This window comes from Vitis vinifera, chromosome 2, assembly GCF_030704535.1.
Source record: "Vitis vinifera cultivar Pinot Noir 40024 chromosome 2, ASM3070453v1".
Classification (NCBI taxonomy): Eukaryota; Viridiplantae; Streptophyta; class Magnoliopsida; order Vitales; family Vitaceae; genus Vitis; species Vitis vinifera.
The window spans coordinates 5,844,059-5,862,766 of NC_081806.1; the positions used below are offsets into that span (position 1 = coordinate 5,844,059).

At 32.7% G+C, this 18,708-nt stretch overlaps 2 protein-coding genes across 2 annotated transcripts; one reads left to right on the top strand and one right to left on the bottom strand.

The window, feature by feature from the left end:
- Window positions 1-1,349: 1,349 nt before the first annotated feature.
- LOC132254903 (uncharacterized) lies at window positions 1,350-1,912 on the bottom strand. The gene is made up of 2 exons (XM_059741962.1): window positions 1,515-1,912; window positions 1,350-1,434 (listed from the first exon to the last, which is right to left on the bottom strand). The coding sequence occupies exons 1-2, from the start codon at window positions 1,910-1,912 to the stop codon at window positions 1,350-1,352; spliced, it is 483 nt and encodes a 160-aa protein (XP_059597945.1).
- Window positions 1,913-6,816: 4,904 nt separating this feature from the next.
- On the top strand, window positions 6,817-13,121 carry LOC100251036 (uncharacterized). Its single transcript, XM_059733840.1, has 4 exons — window positions 6,817-8,422; window positions 11,310-11,456; window positions 12,024-12,140; window positions 12,291-13,121. The coding sequence occupies exons 1-4, from the start codon at window positions 6,932-6,934 to the stop codon at window positions 12,888-12,890; spliced, it is 2,355 nt and encodes a 784-aa protein (XP_059589823.1). The 5' UTR covers window positions 6,817-6,931; the 3' UTR covers window positions 12,891-13,121.
- The last annotated feature ends 5,587 nt before the right edge of the window (window positions 13,122-18,708 follow it).

The window sequence follows — 18,708 nt, forward strand, 5'->3', positions numbered from 1 at the left end:
TTCTCTTGTGGATTATAATTCTCACTTCAGACGAGCATCCCTAAACGCGCATATGTCGCAAACTCGGTTTCCAACCTTTCAATAACTCAAATGGTGTTTTTAGGACAGCCTTGGTTGGAACTCGGTTTAATATATACACAGCTGTCTTAAGTGCTTCAGTCCACAAGAATTTAGGAAGTTTTGAGCTGCTAAGCATACTCCTCACCATGTCCAATAAAGTTCGGTTTCTTCTTTCTGCTACACCATTTTGGTCTGGAGAACCAGGCATGGTGTATTGGGCAACAATCCCATGCTCTTGAAGAAACTTCGCAAATGGCCCAGGTGATTGTCCATCTTCCAAGTATCTACCATAATATTCTCCACCTCTATCTGATCTCACGATCTTAATTTGTTTACCATATTGTTTCTCTACTTCTGCCTTGAAGACTTTAAAGGCATCTAAAGCTTCATTTTTATTATGAAGTATGTAGAGATACATGTATCGTGAGAAATCATCTATGAAAGAGATGAAGTATTTCTGACCATGAGAGTCCATGTCAAGACTACATATATCAGTATGTATGATCTCTAGTATGGTGGAACTCCTAGTAGCACCTTTCTTTGACTTGTTGGTCTGCTTACCCTTAATGCAGTCCACATAAGTCTCAAAGTCAGTAAAATCTAGAGTACTAAGTACCCCATCATTCACCAATCTTTTGATTCTATCTATGGAGATATGACCTAATCTCCGGTGCCACAATGTAAAGGAATCCTCTTTTACAACACATCTCTTAATGCCAGTTTGGACATGTAATGAATTATGAGCGGTATCATTTTGTAAGAATATACAATAAAGACCATCAGACAAGATACCATTCCCAACACAATCAGATTTATAAATCAAACTGAAAGATGTTTCTGAAAAATGAAAGGAATATCCAAACGGTACAAGTCTAGAAACTGAAATCAAGTTTCGTGAGAAACTTGGTACATAAAAGGTCTTTTGCAATTCTAAAACAAAACCACTATTTAAAGTTAAATAACATGTCCCTATTGCTTCCACATGCGAGCCCATCTTGTTTCCGGATAAGATGAATTGCTCACTTGTCACTGGCTTCCTTAGGTTTTGCATACCTTGCAAGGAATTTGAAATGTGGATTGTAGATCCAGAATCAATCCACCATGTGTTGGTGTTTACATTAACCATATTAGATTCATAACAAACAAATGAGGTAGGGTTACCTTTCTTCTCAAGCCAATTCTGAAATTTCAAACATTTCTTCTTCACGTGTCCTTTCTTTTTACAGAAAAAACACTTTTCATCTTTCTTAATGTCAGATTTAGGAGAAATTTGTTGCTTCCCTTTCTGACTAGCTTGAGATTTTCCTTTCTTTCATTTCCTTTGCGTCACCAGCATGACACTTTCTCCCTGTTCCATCAATAACCTTCCTTCCTCTTGAACACACATGGTCATCAATTCATTGATAGACCACTTATCCTTATATGTGTTGTAAGAGATTTTGAAAGGTCCATACTGAGGTGGAAGAGTGTTAAGGATAAAGTGCACCAAGAAGGATTCAGACATTTCTACCTCGAGTTTCTTCAATTGAGCCACAATGTCCCTCATCTCCATGATATGTTCACGTACACCTCTTATAGCGGTGAGTTTCAAGGATGTGAACTTCATAATTAGGGTGCTTGCCAAGGCTTTATCTGAAATGACGAATTGCTCATCGATAGCCTTTAGCAATTCACGAACATTTTCATGTTGCTCAATTGAACCACGTATACCAGCACTGATTTTTGTCTTAATGTACATCACGCTAAGGCGATTAGATTTCTCCCAGCGTTCGTACAATAAAATTTGTTCAGGTGTGCTGGTATCAGTGATCTTATGCGGTTCATCTTTCCTTATAGCATAATCTATGTCCATGCACCCTAATTGAAGAAGAATTCTTTCCTTCCATATCTTAAAGTTATCTCCTCTAAGTTTGGGAACCTCACAACGAATATCAGATATGTTAGGTAAAACTGCACAAAAGGATTACAAGCTTATTAAAAATTTAAGGCTTTAATATAAATTCATGCTTTACCAATGTAGAACATACTTAAAATTGAATCTAATTTTATTAAAAATTGTCTGTGGGCTAAATCTTTAATTCAATCAGATTAATTATCTTTATAATAGACTTTATCAAACTATTTTATTGAATTATGAAATTTATTATGAATATAGTTTGATATTTTCTATCTATAATCTTTATGATAAACCTATTAAATTAATTATTCTCAACTCCTGTGGGTAAATTAGGAAAAATTAATTTTAATATTTTATCCTAATTAATTATATAAATATAATGAAAACCCCATGGGGTAAAATCGTCATATTCATATAATTAATTACAATTAATGTCCATAATGTGATCCAGATTTACTTAATATATAATTTTTATATAATTAAGGTTGTTGTGGCTATTCCTTAATTATTAAAAAATTATATGGTTCACTAGACATTAAGATTATAGGATATATATATTTTAATATATCTTATACAATTTAGATAAAATTTGCATGCATCAATAGCTACAACATTTAATTTATCTAACACAAGATTAAGCTACATTTTATACATACAAACAATAAAATTAATGATTTAATATGCATGTATAAAGGATCACATATAATTCAGAATTAACTTGAAAGGATTTCATATTATGAAAGGGTGCCTAAATCCATATAAAAAACAATTAATTCAAATCCAATAAAATAATTCAAATCGGGCCATTAGAACCTAAATCAGCCCAAATATCATAATTAACCCATGGCCCAACACTTAAAGACTTTAATAATTTTATTGGATCACTGCACATGTAATTTGCCTAATGGGCCCAATAGCTTCCTTATGCCAAGGCCCAAAAGTAAAACCCATCTTTCTCTAGTCTTTTATATATAAATATATGAATTAACTTATGGGTTCCAATATTCAGCACGTTGGCATCTTAATGACTCCTAGTCGCCTGCAGCCACATCATCCGCGGCACCATAACAACACCGGACCGATTTTCTAGCAACGTCAGCATCATGCTTGTAGCGGCTCACCACTGCAACCCCAAAACAACACCGGAAATGACGCTTCTTGAATACTTGAAAATGGCGCCTTCAGAGGTTGAAACTAGCACTAGCAATGGTGTTTGAATAGCGCTTGCAGCCTCTGAAACCAACACCAGCAACGATGCTTGAATAGCGCCTGAATGGCGCTCGGAATGGGCGCCTGCAACTGCACTTCAACAACGCCTGAATGGTGCTCATAATGGGTGCCTGTAGCGGCACTTCAACAACCACCACAAATGGGACGGGCTGCATCCACCGGAGTGCAGCCCTGATTCCTCCATTCCCGCCTTTATGCGAGCTCCTCCATGCCAATATCGATACCATGAAGGCCTGTGGCCTGTGGTGGCGAGGCTGGTGCTGTTTGCAGTGGGCGGCACCACCATCAAAGAGTGGGCCTATGGCATGAGGTGGAGGGGCTGGTACAGTTTTTATTTATTTATTAGGGGACCAGTTAGACTACCGGTTAGAGCCTAAGCATTTCTGAGGGCCTAAGTGGTGATGCCTTGAGTTGGAACCCGAGTGGCTGCGCCTCTCAGATGTTTCTATCAAGCATGGGTATTTCATTTTTAAAGTAGTGATTTGAGAGATCAACTTATGGATGTTTCTGTATGATTGTATCTTACAACCAAAGGAGAAACCATTAACTAAGCAAGTCTCCGGCAAAATAGATATTAAGGCAGAGATAAGATTTTCAGTGCTCTGATACCAAATGTAGGCAATTCATAATGCATATAAACAATTCATTCATATGTAACTTATGCCATACTTACCTCCAGCTATTGTTGGGTTGCAAGTCTTTGGTTTCCAAAACTCTATCTCTCCTTATGGATGGTGTAATTTCTGAAGATTTTCAGCAGCATGAGAGAGGAGCTTGGGACCAAGACCGATATTTAAAATACAAAGAAAACGTGGCTTCCCATCAAAGCCACGTTTCTCTGATTTGCCACACGATGAGCAGTTGATAGAAACATGCTCCTTAACAGCAGCTACATGATGAAGGACGTGGCCAAGTGTTGGACCACTTCAGGGCAGCGGAACGTGGGTGGTGAACGTCGGTTATTTGATAACATGGACCCCTTGATAAGGGCATTTATTTAATGACCAATTGACACAAGTACAAGCCCAAAAAGCAACATATATGTACTCCATTCATGCATGAGCAATAAGACAAAAAAAAATTCCCCTATAGGAGCCTTGAAAGCTTTTTCCAATAATGAAACCAATTATGGGACGTTGTTACATCTCTTTCAATGACAAAGGCAAGTTTTATGGTGCAGCCCCAGGTCAGATTCATAGGACCACCTAAGAACAAACCCCAAATTATTGAGGTACTTGGTGAGACATTTTGGTTTAATCCTGTACAGATTGACAAAACAGACATGATATTAATTATACTTGAAGACATTAAGAACATTCAAGAGAAATAATTTTGAGATTTTTTTGTTGATTTTGGAATATAGTTTTGAGTGTGCATTTTCATTAACCTAAGCCCGTTTATGATAAATATTGCATAGAAGAGAGGAATTAAAATTGTAATATAAGTAGGATTTGATTTCATACTAACAATTTTTTTTATTTCTATTTGTATTCTAAAATATAATCCAAGCACATTAAAAAATGTAGTAAAATAGATTTTTCATTCTCACTTTCTATTGTAACATTTCAAGCTCTATGTTTGATTTTTTTGAAAATTTTAATTGACATTGAAAGGATGAAAATAAAAATAAAATAAAATAAAATAAAAAATAAATTTAAGGTTCATAAATTATGTTGATATTCTCATTAAACTTATTTCAAATGTTTTTCTTTTTCTATTTAAAAATAAATCATCATGATTATTAAAAAAAAAAAACTCAAATGTTCAATAAAAATTAGAAAATATTTTTAAATTTTTGAAAAATAACTTGTAATGGTTATTAAAAAATTATTTGATAAATGATTCTTAAAAAAAAAAAAACACTTTCCAGAAAAGCCCTTTTATTGAAAACGCTTTGAATTAAAAACTACCAAACGCTCCCTAAATATCACAAACTTGCACATGCTCCCCACTGGCATCTGCTTCAGCCGAAGGCCCATTGCTTTGGGCCATGTGGCTTGGTTTGGCTGAGAACCATGGGCCGTTGGGCATATTGTTACCAAAACCGCCTGTGGGCTTAGTGGTTTAGAATTTTCCACTGTGAAGAGATTTAAAAAGAGAGCTTTCATATTTTTAATTAATATTAAATATTAGGATGTGTTATCATGAACATACGATAATATGATCAATTAAATATAATATTTTGGGATATCTTTCTCCATTAAAAATAATATCCTAAATATCTACATCTTATCATATACATCATTTTCAATACACTATCATTGGATTATCTTGAAGATGAAGAGTGTCTTGAAAATGAATATAATTCAAAGCATGAAATTGTTTGAGGGTTAATATAATTTTTGTTTCACAAAAAAGGAAAGTGCTATGAAAAATAGGAATATACAATATAAAAAAGCAGAATAAGAACGTATAAATTTACAAGGAAAACCCTATATAGGAAAAACCATGAATAGAGGAAAATAAAATTTTTATACATCATCGAATATATATATATATATTCCCTCCACTATCACCATAGACCCCTAAAAAGTCGCTTGCGTCGTTTCTATTTTGTACCAATGTTTGATGTAGTGAATATTTTATTTTTCTAATTTAGGATTTTAAACATAAATTTATGTGTTCTTATTCTATTTTTTTGTATAGTCTATTCTTATTTTTCAGATACATAAAGAAATGGAATCGATGATATATATATATATATATAAAATATTTTGGGAGAATTTTTAATAATGGTACAACCTTGTACCATGATTTTAATTAGGCAGTAGACCTACATCCATTAATTGAGGGTAGGTTTACCATGGGGTATCATATTAGTATATTGAATTTCTTCCTACTTATCTAATTCAAATTAATTCCCTTAAGGAAAAATTTTCATTGATTCATTAATTATATTTAAGTTTTTTTTTTTTTTGTATTTTTCCCTTCCTTTGTCTCTTTTTTCTAATTTTGATGTATAAACCATTTTATAACTTAATGCTTTCCTATATTTTCAATCATTTCCTTGTGACCACGAAACTTCCTATGTTATGTATTTGGACCAAATTCCATATTAAGACATGTTTGTATTAATTAGTAGATGGAACCATTGAATATTGAAAAAGACGTCTTTTGACAAGAAATGAAAGGAAAATGAGTGAAACAAGTAGGTCTTTAATTAAAGGGTGTTAGATAAAATATAATTTTTAATAATTTAAAATTAAATGAAGTTATTAAATCGATTTATTAAAATATTTTTAAAATTTAAATTTCCATTAATTTTAATTAAATCATTACAACATGTAATTCAGTATAAAAAATCCCTTCAAATAAAATTGTATTTATTGAAGGTTGCTTTAACTTTTATTTGATTATTAAAAAAAAAAAATCATTGCAAAAGAAGTGTAACGTGTATTGTGTATTGATGTGAGTACTCGATTAAAATTAATTAATTTTTAAATGGGTAATATTTAATATTTAATTGAGATTATGGTGCCAGTTTTTATACGTAATTTAAAGAAAATTATTTTTTATCTTTTTATATTTGGGTCGGAGCTGAAAGGGCGGCACCGCTGGCACTTGCCCAGTCTGGCGGTGCCCAGTCTTGATCACAGGCCCCACGTCAGCTGCCACGTAGCCCCTTCCAGACTTTCTCCTCAAGCTTGTTTCTGATTTTTCCAACATAAAAAGGCGCCATTTGCTTAGCCTGACATTCAAAACTTCAAAACCTCCAAAACCCTAGCTCACTCTGAATCACCAATCATGCTTCCTCACTCCTACACCACTGATCCCCAATCAAAGTCCCAATCCCTCGCCTCCACAATCCTCGCCGCCTCATCGCCGCCCCAAATCTCCGCCGCCTGCGCTGCCGTCGACTCCTTCCTCCACCACCACAACCCCGACCAGTCCCGTCACTTCTTCTCCATCGCATTCCCAACCCTAATTTGCAAGCTCTTCGGCTTCGATGACTCTTCTCCTCAAAACCCCAATTCACCCAATGGCTGGATCGACGCCGTCTTTGCATCCAACGATCGCGATTTCGCCTCTAGGGTTTTCAACCTTCTCTCCCCTGACAGTGTCTTGATGCAATCCATCTCCGCCGTGGATCGCCAATCTCTCGTCAAATATGTGTTCCCCGTCGAGCGGTTGCCGGAGTGGGTTCGTTTCGTGCTTCAAAGCAACAGGGATTGTCGTATTTTACCCGATTTGTGTCCCTTATTCAAAGGCAGGGTTAAGGAAGATTCCGTTAAGGGTACCTCATTTCAAATTCAGTTGAACGTGTTTGAGTATTACATGTTTTGGTTCTCATATTACCCTGTTTGCAAAGGAAATTCTGAGAATTCAAGAGAAATTGCTGTTCGGAAGAGTAGGAGATTTAGGTTGGAGAATTGGACCTCGTCAATTCCAGGATTTGTGAGTGCTAAGCGTGGATCAGAGCAAAAGACTGAGTGTAATTTATATATGCGTCTTCTTTATGCTTATCTTCGTGCATTTGTGCCTATATATGATTTGACTGCGCATCAACCTTACCGGAGCTCACTACTTCATTACTCGACAATTTATGATGGTTCTGCTCTGTTACAAGCTGAATTTTTGGTTTATACCTTGATGCATTTTTGGATGGTAGACAATGATTTTTCACCGTTATCTGTTAATGTCGGCAAATCATTTCGGGTGTCCTTTCCATTTCGATCGGTGCTGGGTGAGACACCTCCAACTTCTGGGTTGGGAGAAGTGGTGAAGTTGTTTGTGAAGTATTTGAATTTGAGTGCGGGTGCAGTCACTGGTGGGTCTGATTTGGTTGAATATGGTGGGAGTCCAAGGTGGAAAGTTTCAGGCCCAGTTGATGTTGTCAAGACAAGAGAGGTTACAGGTGTTTCCACATGTCTAGTGTCTTGGAACTCCTTGATCCAGAGGCCTGTATACAGGTTCATATTGAGGACATTTTTGTTTTCCCCAATGGGGGTTTCTATGAAGAACGTGTCCCAGGTTCTTTCTGTGTGGGTTAGTTACATGGAACCTTGGATGATCAGCTTGGATGATTTTTCGGAACTTGATGCAATTGGGGACAAACCTGCTAAGATTTCAACAAAGGAAGTTTCACAGTCTCAAGCTTGTGGGTACTCATCTTCATGGCAAGGCTATGTTTTATCCAATTATCTGTTCTACAATTCCTTGGTTATGCATTTTATTGGATTTGCACACAAGTTCCTCCACACAGATGGAGTGCTAATAATCCAGATGGTATTGAAGGTCTGTTTCTTATCCAGTCATCCTTCTCTTTTGATTCGGGTGGTTTGTGTGTCTGACTTTTTTAAAACCAGTTTAATATTATTGGGATTTGCGTGCATTGCATAATCACTTTTTTCCTTTATTTAATCTAAAAGCTTGGGATATCTTTGGAAGGCCATATTGTAGACATCTAGAGGTATGACTTTTAATGACCAAATTTAAGCCATTTTAAGCCATTAAACACATTAAGTGTGTAGTGTAAAATAACTTAATATCATAAAAAATGGCTGGAGGAAGAAGTAAGTAATAAGTGTTAAGTCAACAACTTAAGCATAATTTAAGTCATTGAGTGTTAAGTTTTACCAAATGCCGATGATTCAATCTTGTCTAAGAGATAAAATTGTAGCACTCTGAATCATGACTTTTAACATGGGATCACCTGGATTGAGGATATTCTAGTGATGCCATCTGTTTTGGGTGTGGTACTTTTTTATTGCATGTTCCTCTTTTATATAAGACATGTTGCACATGCATATGATCATTTCTTCAACAAAGAATTTATGGATGAGAGTGAGATTTGTTCATGCACCAGTTTTTTATGGAGTAAGAATGTGGCACAACTAAATAAAATTAATTTGGCACATAAAGTAAATGCAATTAACTTAGTCAGAGATTTCATTTATGCCAAGTATAAATTGTGCGGTGGTAAGGAAGGTATTTGTGTTTGTACCAAGTACAATGACCATAACAAATAAATAATATAATGTTTTATGGTTTTACCTGTCTGTCAACATGTGTCCAAAATGTAAGCATGAACTACTAATAACTCTGGATTGAGTATGCCGTTAGCCTAAAAAGTGTCCTAGGCCCTTTTAGCATTGTATTGTGTCTAACTTGTTGGCCTTGGTCATGTAGTTTGCTTTGAACATCAGTTGACCATAGCTTGGTCTTGGTCCAGCCTATTTTTGAAAGGGACAAGGCGTATTAAGGTGCAGAGATGTCCTAGAGCCTAGACCTTTGGCACCTTGTATGCATACATGTATACTTATGTGCATCCTTCAGTAGGTGCTATTAATGTAATTGTTCTTAAACCTATAAAAAAAAAAAGGATCTCCTAGAGCCTAGGCACAAACCAAGGCCTGCCTGTTTGAAGTAAGGTGCAATGTGCAATTTCTATAAAAATATTGCTAATTTAAACATACTAAAATTTATTATATATCTATATATCACCTAACATGATGCACCATTTCAAACATCAACATAAAGCTTTTTAAAAATTAAGAAGGAAAATGAAAACCAAAACAAAACAAACAATAACAGAGTCAGTTAAAAATAAAATAAAATCAGTTTCATAAAAACAAAAATATTAGTTTTAACAAGAACAAACAATAAAATTCAGCTCTAAGAAAAATAAAATCTGTTTTTTAAAACCTAAAAGTAAAAAAATCAGTTAAAAAAAAACAGTTTTCAGTTTGGGATTATCAACAGAAACCAAAAAAAAACCTGCAAAGAGGTGCTACTGCTATGCTGTGGTAGAGTGGAGCCACAACCAGGTACATGTGCTTCCTCTTCGTCTTATTCTTCTTCATGGAATCAGCCCTAAAATGAGTCTTTGTTTTTTGGAGGTGGGTAGGTGAGCTTATACAGGAAGGTATAAAACCGATGTTGTTTTTGGTTTTTTTTCTTTCTTGAATAAGCCCTACAAACTGACATTGTTTTGCCTTAATTTAGAAGTTTTAATAAAGAAAGGAAAAAAAAATACAAAAAATAGAAATAAAAAAGCCTTCATCGTGGTCTGTATCTGAAAGTACAAAATGGATATATTGAAATTATAAAAAACAAAAGAAAAGGGAGTCTAAGTCACTCACTCCTTTCCTTGAGGTGGGAGCCTGCTTGCTTAAGGTCTGGTTTTGCTGCCAATAGTGGAACCTCAGCCAGGCGAAGTGCAGCAGTGAGTGCATTGCTGCTCCATGCCTAAGCTCACCTTTAATAACATAGGGTCCAATCTAGAGAATCCTGAATTACAATTTCTATGTAAAAAGAGCGTGTGATGCTTGAATATGGGATCATAGTAGGAGTTCCAATTGAGTGTTTGAGCATATAGAATCCACATAAGGTCAATTTGTGAAAATAGTAGTGCACACTGCATCTGAGGAAAATGCCATCATTGGGGCATGTGCAATGTTTCATAGAAAAGATGGTTATCTGTTGAAACTGAAAGCACTTAAGCAGATTCAAGTGGAAAAATAGCCCATCAAAAGCTTGCTATTTATGGTGATTTAGCAATGTTTATACCCTGTCAAAGTGAGTATAAGTTGCAAAGATTTGGTTGTAGGGATTCTTGGCTTCTAGACAGGCATGCTTAAGTTTTTGCAATGCATTCATAATTTCCCTTTAACTTACATTGCAGCAGATGAAATTATTTCCAAAGCTAGTAAACTGTTTCTGGTTGGAACTCCTTAAACAAGACGGTGTGAGATGGAAAGGAAAGAATTTACATAGACAATCCTGAATATTTAGGATGAGGATGGTTTTGGGTTTTAGACGATTGTGTTCACAAAATGTATGTGAAATATATTGTTCAATTTGTTCAAATCTCATGTTACATCAAATCAGTTTTCAAGTCGCTGGAAAATCAATTTTAGTGCATTAATTTCCATTTGATGGTAAATATATTAATTATGAAACTGGATTAATATCATTTTTTGTTGAGATACTCTTAAAACCATATCTAGCTAGAATTGATATTAGGGAGGAGCACATTGTATTGCTCATATTAGTACTTATGTGACAATTTCCTGCATGTTTTTTTAATGGTTTTATGGCTGGATATATCATTATTCTAAAATATTATATAAGTCAAACTTTTTTGCTCTAACTTATTACTTGTCAACTTTTTCTCTTACAGGTTATAAATGTGCTGACATCATCAAGAGAGCTGATTGAACTTTTAAAGAATGTCGATACTGTATTTCATTCTAAACAGGCTGGATCAGGAAAATCAATGCTTAATAGTTTATGTAAATTTGTTCCATCAATTCGTGAACAGATGCAGGTAAATTATCCTCTTCCTCTGATTCCTCTGTTTTTCCTATTTCAATTTAATTTTGTGAGAGGAAAAACTACAATTTAGGCCCCTTCTGGGGACTGTGCTTCTAACTTGATCATATTTCTAAAGCATACAGCATAATACACTTTCAAGAGGCAATCAAAATATTAACAACTTCATTGTCATTCTGAACCAAATATTAACTTCCATTTGTACTCAACCCAGTTCAACAAAGCGTGTATAACTGTGCCTACTTGCTGCCTTGGTTGGGTTTTGTCATTCAAATCTGTTCTTTTCTTGTCTTTCCAACAGTTTCAACTTGAATTAGATATTCCTCTGTCCTTCCTACTATGTACAGGAACACATTCATATGTTTTTTGTCTACGTGGATGAGACATCCTGGATGACTTTACCCTTGTCTTGGATCCAATTGATGCCACCTCTACCTTCTTATATACTCATATGTTGAGTTAATCTTTTAGTCTGGCATTTTCTATGATGGTTCCTATTGTTAATGATTGTATCTAATTGTCTAACTAGTCTGTGTTGTTTCTTTTATTATGTTGATATTAGGATTGGGAGGATGGCTTATGTGAGAGTGATGCTGATGGTTCCTTCTTGCATGAGAATTGGAACAAAGATTTGCGCCTTTTTAGTGATGGAGAAGATGGTGGACAGCAGTTATTTCAGGTTTATATTTTCTTTTGAATAATGTTTAGTATTTTTCCCTTGGAATAGTGGGTTCCCTTTTACCCCTGTACGCCTTCACAGTTCACACACACACACATCTTGTTAATTTCATGGGGATCTAATCCAAGGATCATACTTCTGTTACTGCAGTTGTTTATATTGCGTGCAGAGTCAGAGTTGCAAACCATTTCTGGTGATAATCTTGCCAACAACCTTCAATGTATAGATTCTCTAAAAGCCCAGGTGAGCTGCTTGTTTGGTGGCCATATTATAAAGCCCATGTTGGTGACACCAGGAGTGAGACAGTGTCAGCAATCACGGGACGAAATATTTAAGCCTAGGAGAGTTGGCAGCTGCACATTGGCTGATGTCAGATACAAGGGTGACTGGATGAAGAGGCCCATCTCTGATGATGAGGTTGCATGGCTTGCAAAACTACTAGTACGGTTGTCGGATTGGCTGAATGAGAATCTTGGGCTAAGCCCAGGGGAGAACAATCACTTAACTTCTACATGGTCCTATGTGGAGGTGTCTGGTGATGTTTGTGGCCCCATAGAGACCATGAAGATGGTGTGGTGTTCTATTGGTTCATGGCTTCTAATGTGGGGCGTGGCAGTAGCAGGATTAATGAGAAAATATGGTCTGAGGGTGAACCTGAGGATGTTGGCCTCCAAGAAAGTTGTAATGGTTTTGCTTTTGTCTGCTCTGTTCAGTGTATTAAAAAGGGTTTTCTGCTTCCACAGTGTGTAGAAAAAAACCAAAAAAAAAAAAAAGAAAAGGAAAAAGGGGGTTTTATATAGATTCAAGTAAAGGAAAAAAAAAAAAAAAGATGAAGTACCAAAGAAAAAAAAAAAAAAAAGGTTGATGGTGAATGAAGGAGAGATTGACTTTTACAAGGGTTTTTTGCATTGAGTTTTGTTGGTCTTGTAATTAAGCATGTGATCCAATCAATAGCAAAATTTCAAGTTTTTTTTTTTGTAATTCTGTTTCAGTTCACTAGTCTTCAATTCCTTATTTTCATCATAATTTGTTCTTTCTGCCCATGATGTTTGTCTCTATTAGCTGTATATGCATTGTCTTACTGTAGCTTGACAGAAATATCTTGTTGGCTAAAAATAAAAAATTAGCATGAGAAATTGTTCCTGACTATAGATATGTATGGTTCTTGGTTCGCTTCTGTGTTTTGGTCCACTGCTTCGGAGGGTAATGTTATCATCTTTAGTAGTTTGGACGTTCTAGATGGTTTTTTTTTGCTGTGCAATATTTAAATTTATGTTTTATGTGATGCTCGTTCCCATTTTCATGATGCAATTGTTGGAAGTTAAAAATGTCCACGGTCCAGTGCCAAAGTACTGCGTCGAGAAAGCAGTCAATCTGGATGAAGGTAAGAGTCAGGTTATTGATGATGATGATTCCGATGCTGATGAAAACTTGAATATCTTAAGAAATAAGATAGAAGATTCAGGGACTGGGAAGAGTTGGCAGTGCGTTGGCTTACAAGGCCAACCCCCTGGTACATTCGACCTGTTATTGTGGGGCTCTCCAATGGGAACTGGGCATTGATGTGGCTCTGCTAATTTCTGAATTTTTACCTTCTTTGGTGATATTTTGATGGGATCTTATCAAAGCTCTGTTAGTTGAAAGATAAAACAGGTGGTTTGTCTTTCCAGCGGTTTCAAGAAAATTGGAGAATTGGGTTTTGGAGTAGGTGGGTGGACTGTTCTCTTTAAAACTGTGAAGGCCTAATTTGGTTTCCTTGGAAACTTGTATACTGAAGTGTGCCTGCACTTCACATGGTAACCAAAAGGTTTCTACACTTGTATTGAAATGTATTTTTTTTGGTAGTTATTAATATATATATCTTTGAGATACGTATCTTTTTATTAAAGTCTGATTCACGTGTGAACTTGGACTACTACTTTCATTTATTTTATACTTCCATCCAACTGCTTGGATTACATTATTCATATTCAACGTTTTAGATGAAAAGTTTAATAGATATTGATTCAATAATTTAATATTTTCTTTATTAAAATAGGTTCAAATATGATTCGATAATTATTCATATTAAAATAGGTTCACATGGTAACCAAATAGGGAAAGTTTAAAATTCCTTTATTTTTATTTTTTATAAAATAGGAATACTTTACCGGCCAAAGTGCCTAATCACTAGAATCACTAGAACCATCGTTCAAGCTCTTAAATAAGCACTCAAGGCCCTCAAGCGGTAGTTAAGTCCACTCAAACAATCATTCAAATGCTACCATGTTTTGGTAGTGATGCTTTTTTAAATTCACGATTTTTTTAATTAATTAAAAATCTAATTTTGATCCGTTAGGTTAAAAAAAAACTATATATATATATTCTAAATTCATTTTAGAATCTGATGCTTCCACGTGAAAAAAATCCTTAACTTGCTCTATCATTTCCTAAACTCTCAAGGTTCGTAGATTCAATCTCCGGGTTGTTAAAAGGACTTGCATCCCCTCAATGGGTAAGATGAATCCACTAAAACATTAGAGGTATTATGTCACATATATGGATAACAATATAAATATTAGAGAGTAAGTCTTTATGATAAGTGATGAGATAAATATGTGCATCTTGATTTCAGATTGTTATATTAGAGAACTTAGACCCCCTGATTTTTTATTTCTATGATTGGTGTAGAGGTTTTTCATGTAAATTCGTTTGTCTCTTAAGTGGATGTATTTTATTGTCTATTCATAATATTCTACAAAACTTAATTATTTTAATAAGATTTAATTCCCACTCTTTGATTAAATTGGGTTAAGATTTTCAATTCGTATATTACAATCTTTAAGTATCACTCATTCACCTTCCTTTGGGTGTTATCCTTAGGAATGACAATGGGACGGGTTTTTTCGGGTACTCGTCCCGTCTTGCCTCTAATGGGACGTGGTTCAATTTTAATAAACTAGTTTGAGACGGGTTTGTGATTTTTTTTTAAAACCCAGAACGGGTTTAGGTATTGCCCAATCCCACCTCGATTATATATAAAATTAATTTTAAAACTAATTTAATTTAATTTTTATTTCACTATTTTTAATATATAGATAATAATAAAATATTTTTATTAAAATAAGTTATAAAAAATATAATAATTTAATTATTTATAAATATATTTATTTTAATGTAATTAAAATTAAAAAAAAAAGTTAAACAGGCCAGGACGAAGTGGGCATGGGAATTTATCATACCTTGCCCTGTCCCGTTTAATTTTTTAAATGGGATGGGGATGAGAATTATTTTGAATAAACGGGGCGGTGTTGGGATGGGGGCGACCCATTCCGAACCCGCCCCGTTGTCATTCCTAGTTATCTTACTAGATAATCAGGTTTTCAACTAGTATTAGAATAGGCTTTTTAATGAAAATTCTAATATTTTTTCTCAATCATACTAATCCAACATTGAACAACCAAAGGCGGGCGCTTCCATTATAATTCATCATATTTTGATAGGAGTAGCTATCCCCAATAGAAGACTCAAATGAAATTTTTTATAAAAATATAAGGTGAAAGGGTTTGGAATTCAATAAAATTTGGATTGGGAGCCAATTGAAATTCAATGAAGATTAAGGAAAACAAGTAAAGAAAATAAAATTTTTTATTTTTGTTTTTACTTTCTCCCTCCTAAATCCCAGTGTTGTTTGAGACCAAAGTTTTATTACAGGGGTTTCATTAAGACCAATCGAATGACTATTTTTTGGTGTGTTGCTTTTTTCTACTTCAAATGTTATTTTCCTTTCTATATGGACGGATGCCATGAGGGTAGAAGAAGAGAATATTAGAATCCGTATAACATTGATTTCAAGAAGTGTTTTTTAAAAATAAGTTAGATGTTTGATACAATTTAGAAAACACTTTTAAAAATATTAAAAATCACTTAAAATACATTTGACAATAATTAAAAGAAATGTTTCTAATTTTTATAATATTTGAAATTTTTTATACTTTTTAAAATTACTATCAAATACACTCTTATTATATTAAAAAAATTATTTATAATATTTTCTCCAAAAATACTTCAATAGATGAATTTTAAAAAAATATTTTCAAATAAAATATTTTGGCACGAATAGAAACACTTTTAAACACAAATAAAGGTGTTATAGATCCAGGGTTTTTGTTTCTATGATTGCATGTTATTTATAATCTCTATGAACGATCCAAAGAAGCAAAAGGTCAAGCACAAATGACTTGTCAATTGTTATTTAAACATTATAAAAATGTCATCACTTATCATACCTCGGATATAAGTAATATACATTTTATTGTTGGCTAGTGAGATTGATATAGGAAAAAGTTGCTTCGAGTTTTTGGAGCTTTGTGTTTTTTTATTTATTTATTATTATTAAATTAAATAAGGGAATCTAAATTTTTCCCACGTTTTTTTTTTTTTAGTATTTAAAAAAATATTTAATAGGACTTGTGTGATTTTGTGACGGTTCATGGTAGGGCTGTCTGTGGTGGAATTTCAGTTGTGGGTTGAGGATGACTTTTGAGGAGACGAGAAGAATGGTTGGTAAAGGACGTTTTCCTGTTCAGCCAATTCCCTCCCAGTCAACTCTATGCATCTTCAAGCGGGAAAACCAAATTACAAATGATTTATTTTAAAAATAAATTTTTTAATAAAATTCTGATTTTTTTTTTTTTTTTTTGCATTGCAAATAAATTTTTTTTTTCAATTTTATAAATAAATGTAAATCCTCTATTTTCTTTTTGTTTCATGAAACCCGTTTAAATATAAAATTAAAAATTAGTCTAACATGACACGTCATAACACTGAATTCATAGTTTAAAAAAATAAGCTCAATATGAAAAATAAATTAATTTTTTTCTATATAAAAATATTTTAAATAATAATAATAATAATAAATTCTCCTGTTAATTTTAATATAAAAATATCCACTTGAATGTAAAAATATTAACTCATCTTAATAAACTTATTTTTCTATACTAAGTTTTTGAATAATCTAATTTAAGTTATTAAATATATTAAATAAAATGATTTAAAGTTAAAAATAATTTTTACTAATAAATAAAAATAATTAATTTGATTTTAAGTTCAATCTTTATTTTACTTTTTTATCCTTATTTATTTTAATTACATCTATAATCTCTATTATTATTTAACATCATTTATCCTAATTATACTTTATAAAAATAAATATATCAATTTATTGATTTAAAATAAATTTAAATTAACATTATCAAACCATCTTAACATTTAAAACAAAAATTAAGTAATAAATTTTAAAATAATAAATTAAATATAATTTAATTTAAAATTAACTTAAATTATTAAATAATAAATATAAAATTTTAGTAAATTCTTATACCGAATTTTTCTTTTTAAATGGAATTTATCTTTTCAAAAAATAAATTTCGTTTCTGAAAATACAAATTCCATGTGCATTACATTTAACATAAAATACGAAATTTTTTGAATTATTTTGTATAACAAATTTTTTTTGGTCAAACGAACCGGCAGTTGGACAACTATACTCAGAAGAAGCGTACAAGAAAAATAACGATTTTCCATCATTCCAATGACGGTTTCTTAAATCATGAGTCTGACTAATCTCACGATCATTCGATAACACCATAGACAAGGATTGTTATTCTCCTATTTATTTATTTATTCAAGACAAACTATAGTAAACATCTCCTTTTGAAAAAGTTGTTGACCCAATTTTATGACAGGGGGTATGAATGACCATAGAAAAATTTATAGTTCATTTTTTTAATGATAAAAATTTAATCCATTTAATGTTATTGAATTTTTTTTAAGCATATCACTTATCACGGGTTTGGTGAACCAATCGTTAGTTTAACTTAATTCATTAAGTAAATTAAGTATATATGATAAAATAACTTAATATATGACTTAAAGTAAAAAATAATTTTAAATAATAATTAAAAATAATTAATTTATTCTCACATTTTTATCCCAATTTGTCTTAATTACCTACTGTTACTCAACCTCTTTTGCTCTAGTTAGAATTTATAAGGATAAATATGTCAATTTGATAATTTAAAATAAATTTTAAGTTAATTTTATCAAATAACCTTAATACCTTAAATAAGAATGAAATAACAAGTTTTAAGTCAATAACTAAAATATAATTTAATTTAAAGTCAACTTAAATTAGTAAATAATAAGTATTAAGTTTTACCAAACACCCTCTTAGTTTTATGTTAATATGATTTACTATTTGTATAACATTTATCTATTAGATATATGCTTGATAAGTTTGGACATTTAAGTTATTGTAAGTATGCCTAAAATTAGTATATACATAAACACTACTTATACATAATTAAAATAAAATTTAGTAAAAAATTTTGATGTCATATTAAAGTAATATTTGATTAAGTAATTGCTACAATATTCTTAATTATGATAATGTTAAGTGATAGAAGATAATTTAGTCACATGAGATTTTAATGTATGCTTGGGTTTGTACAATACCTAAATGTTAAGATATTTTATGTATTGGTAATTTTATTCCTTTTTATTCTGGTGTAAAAACATTTTTTAAATG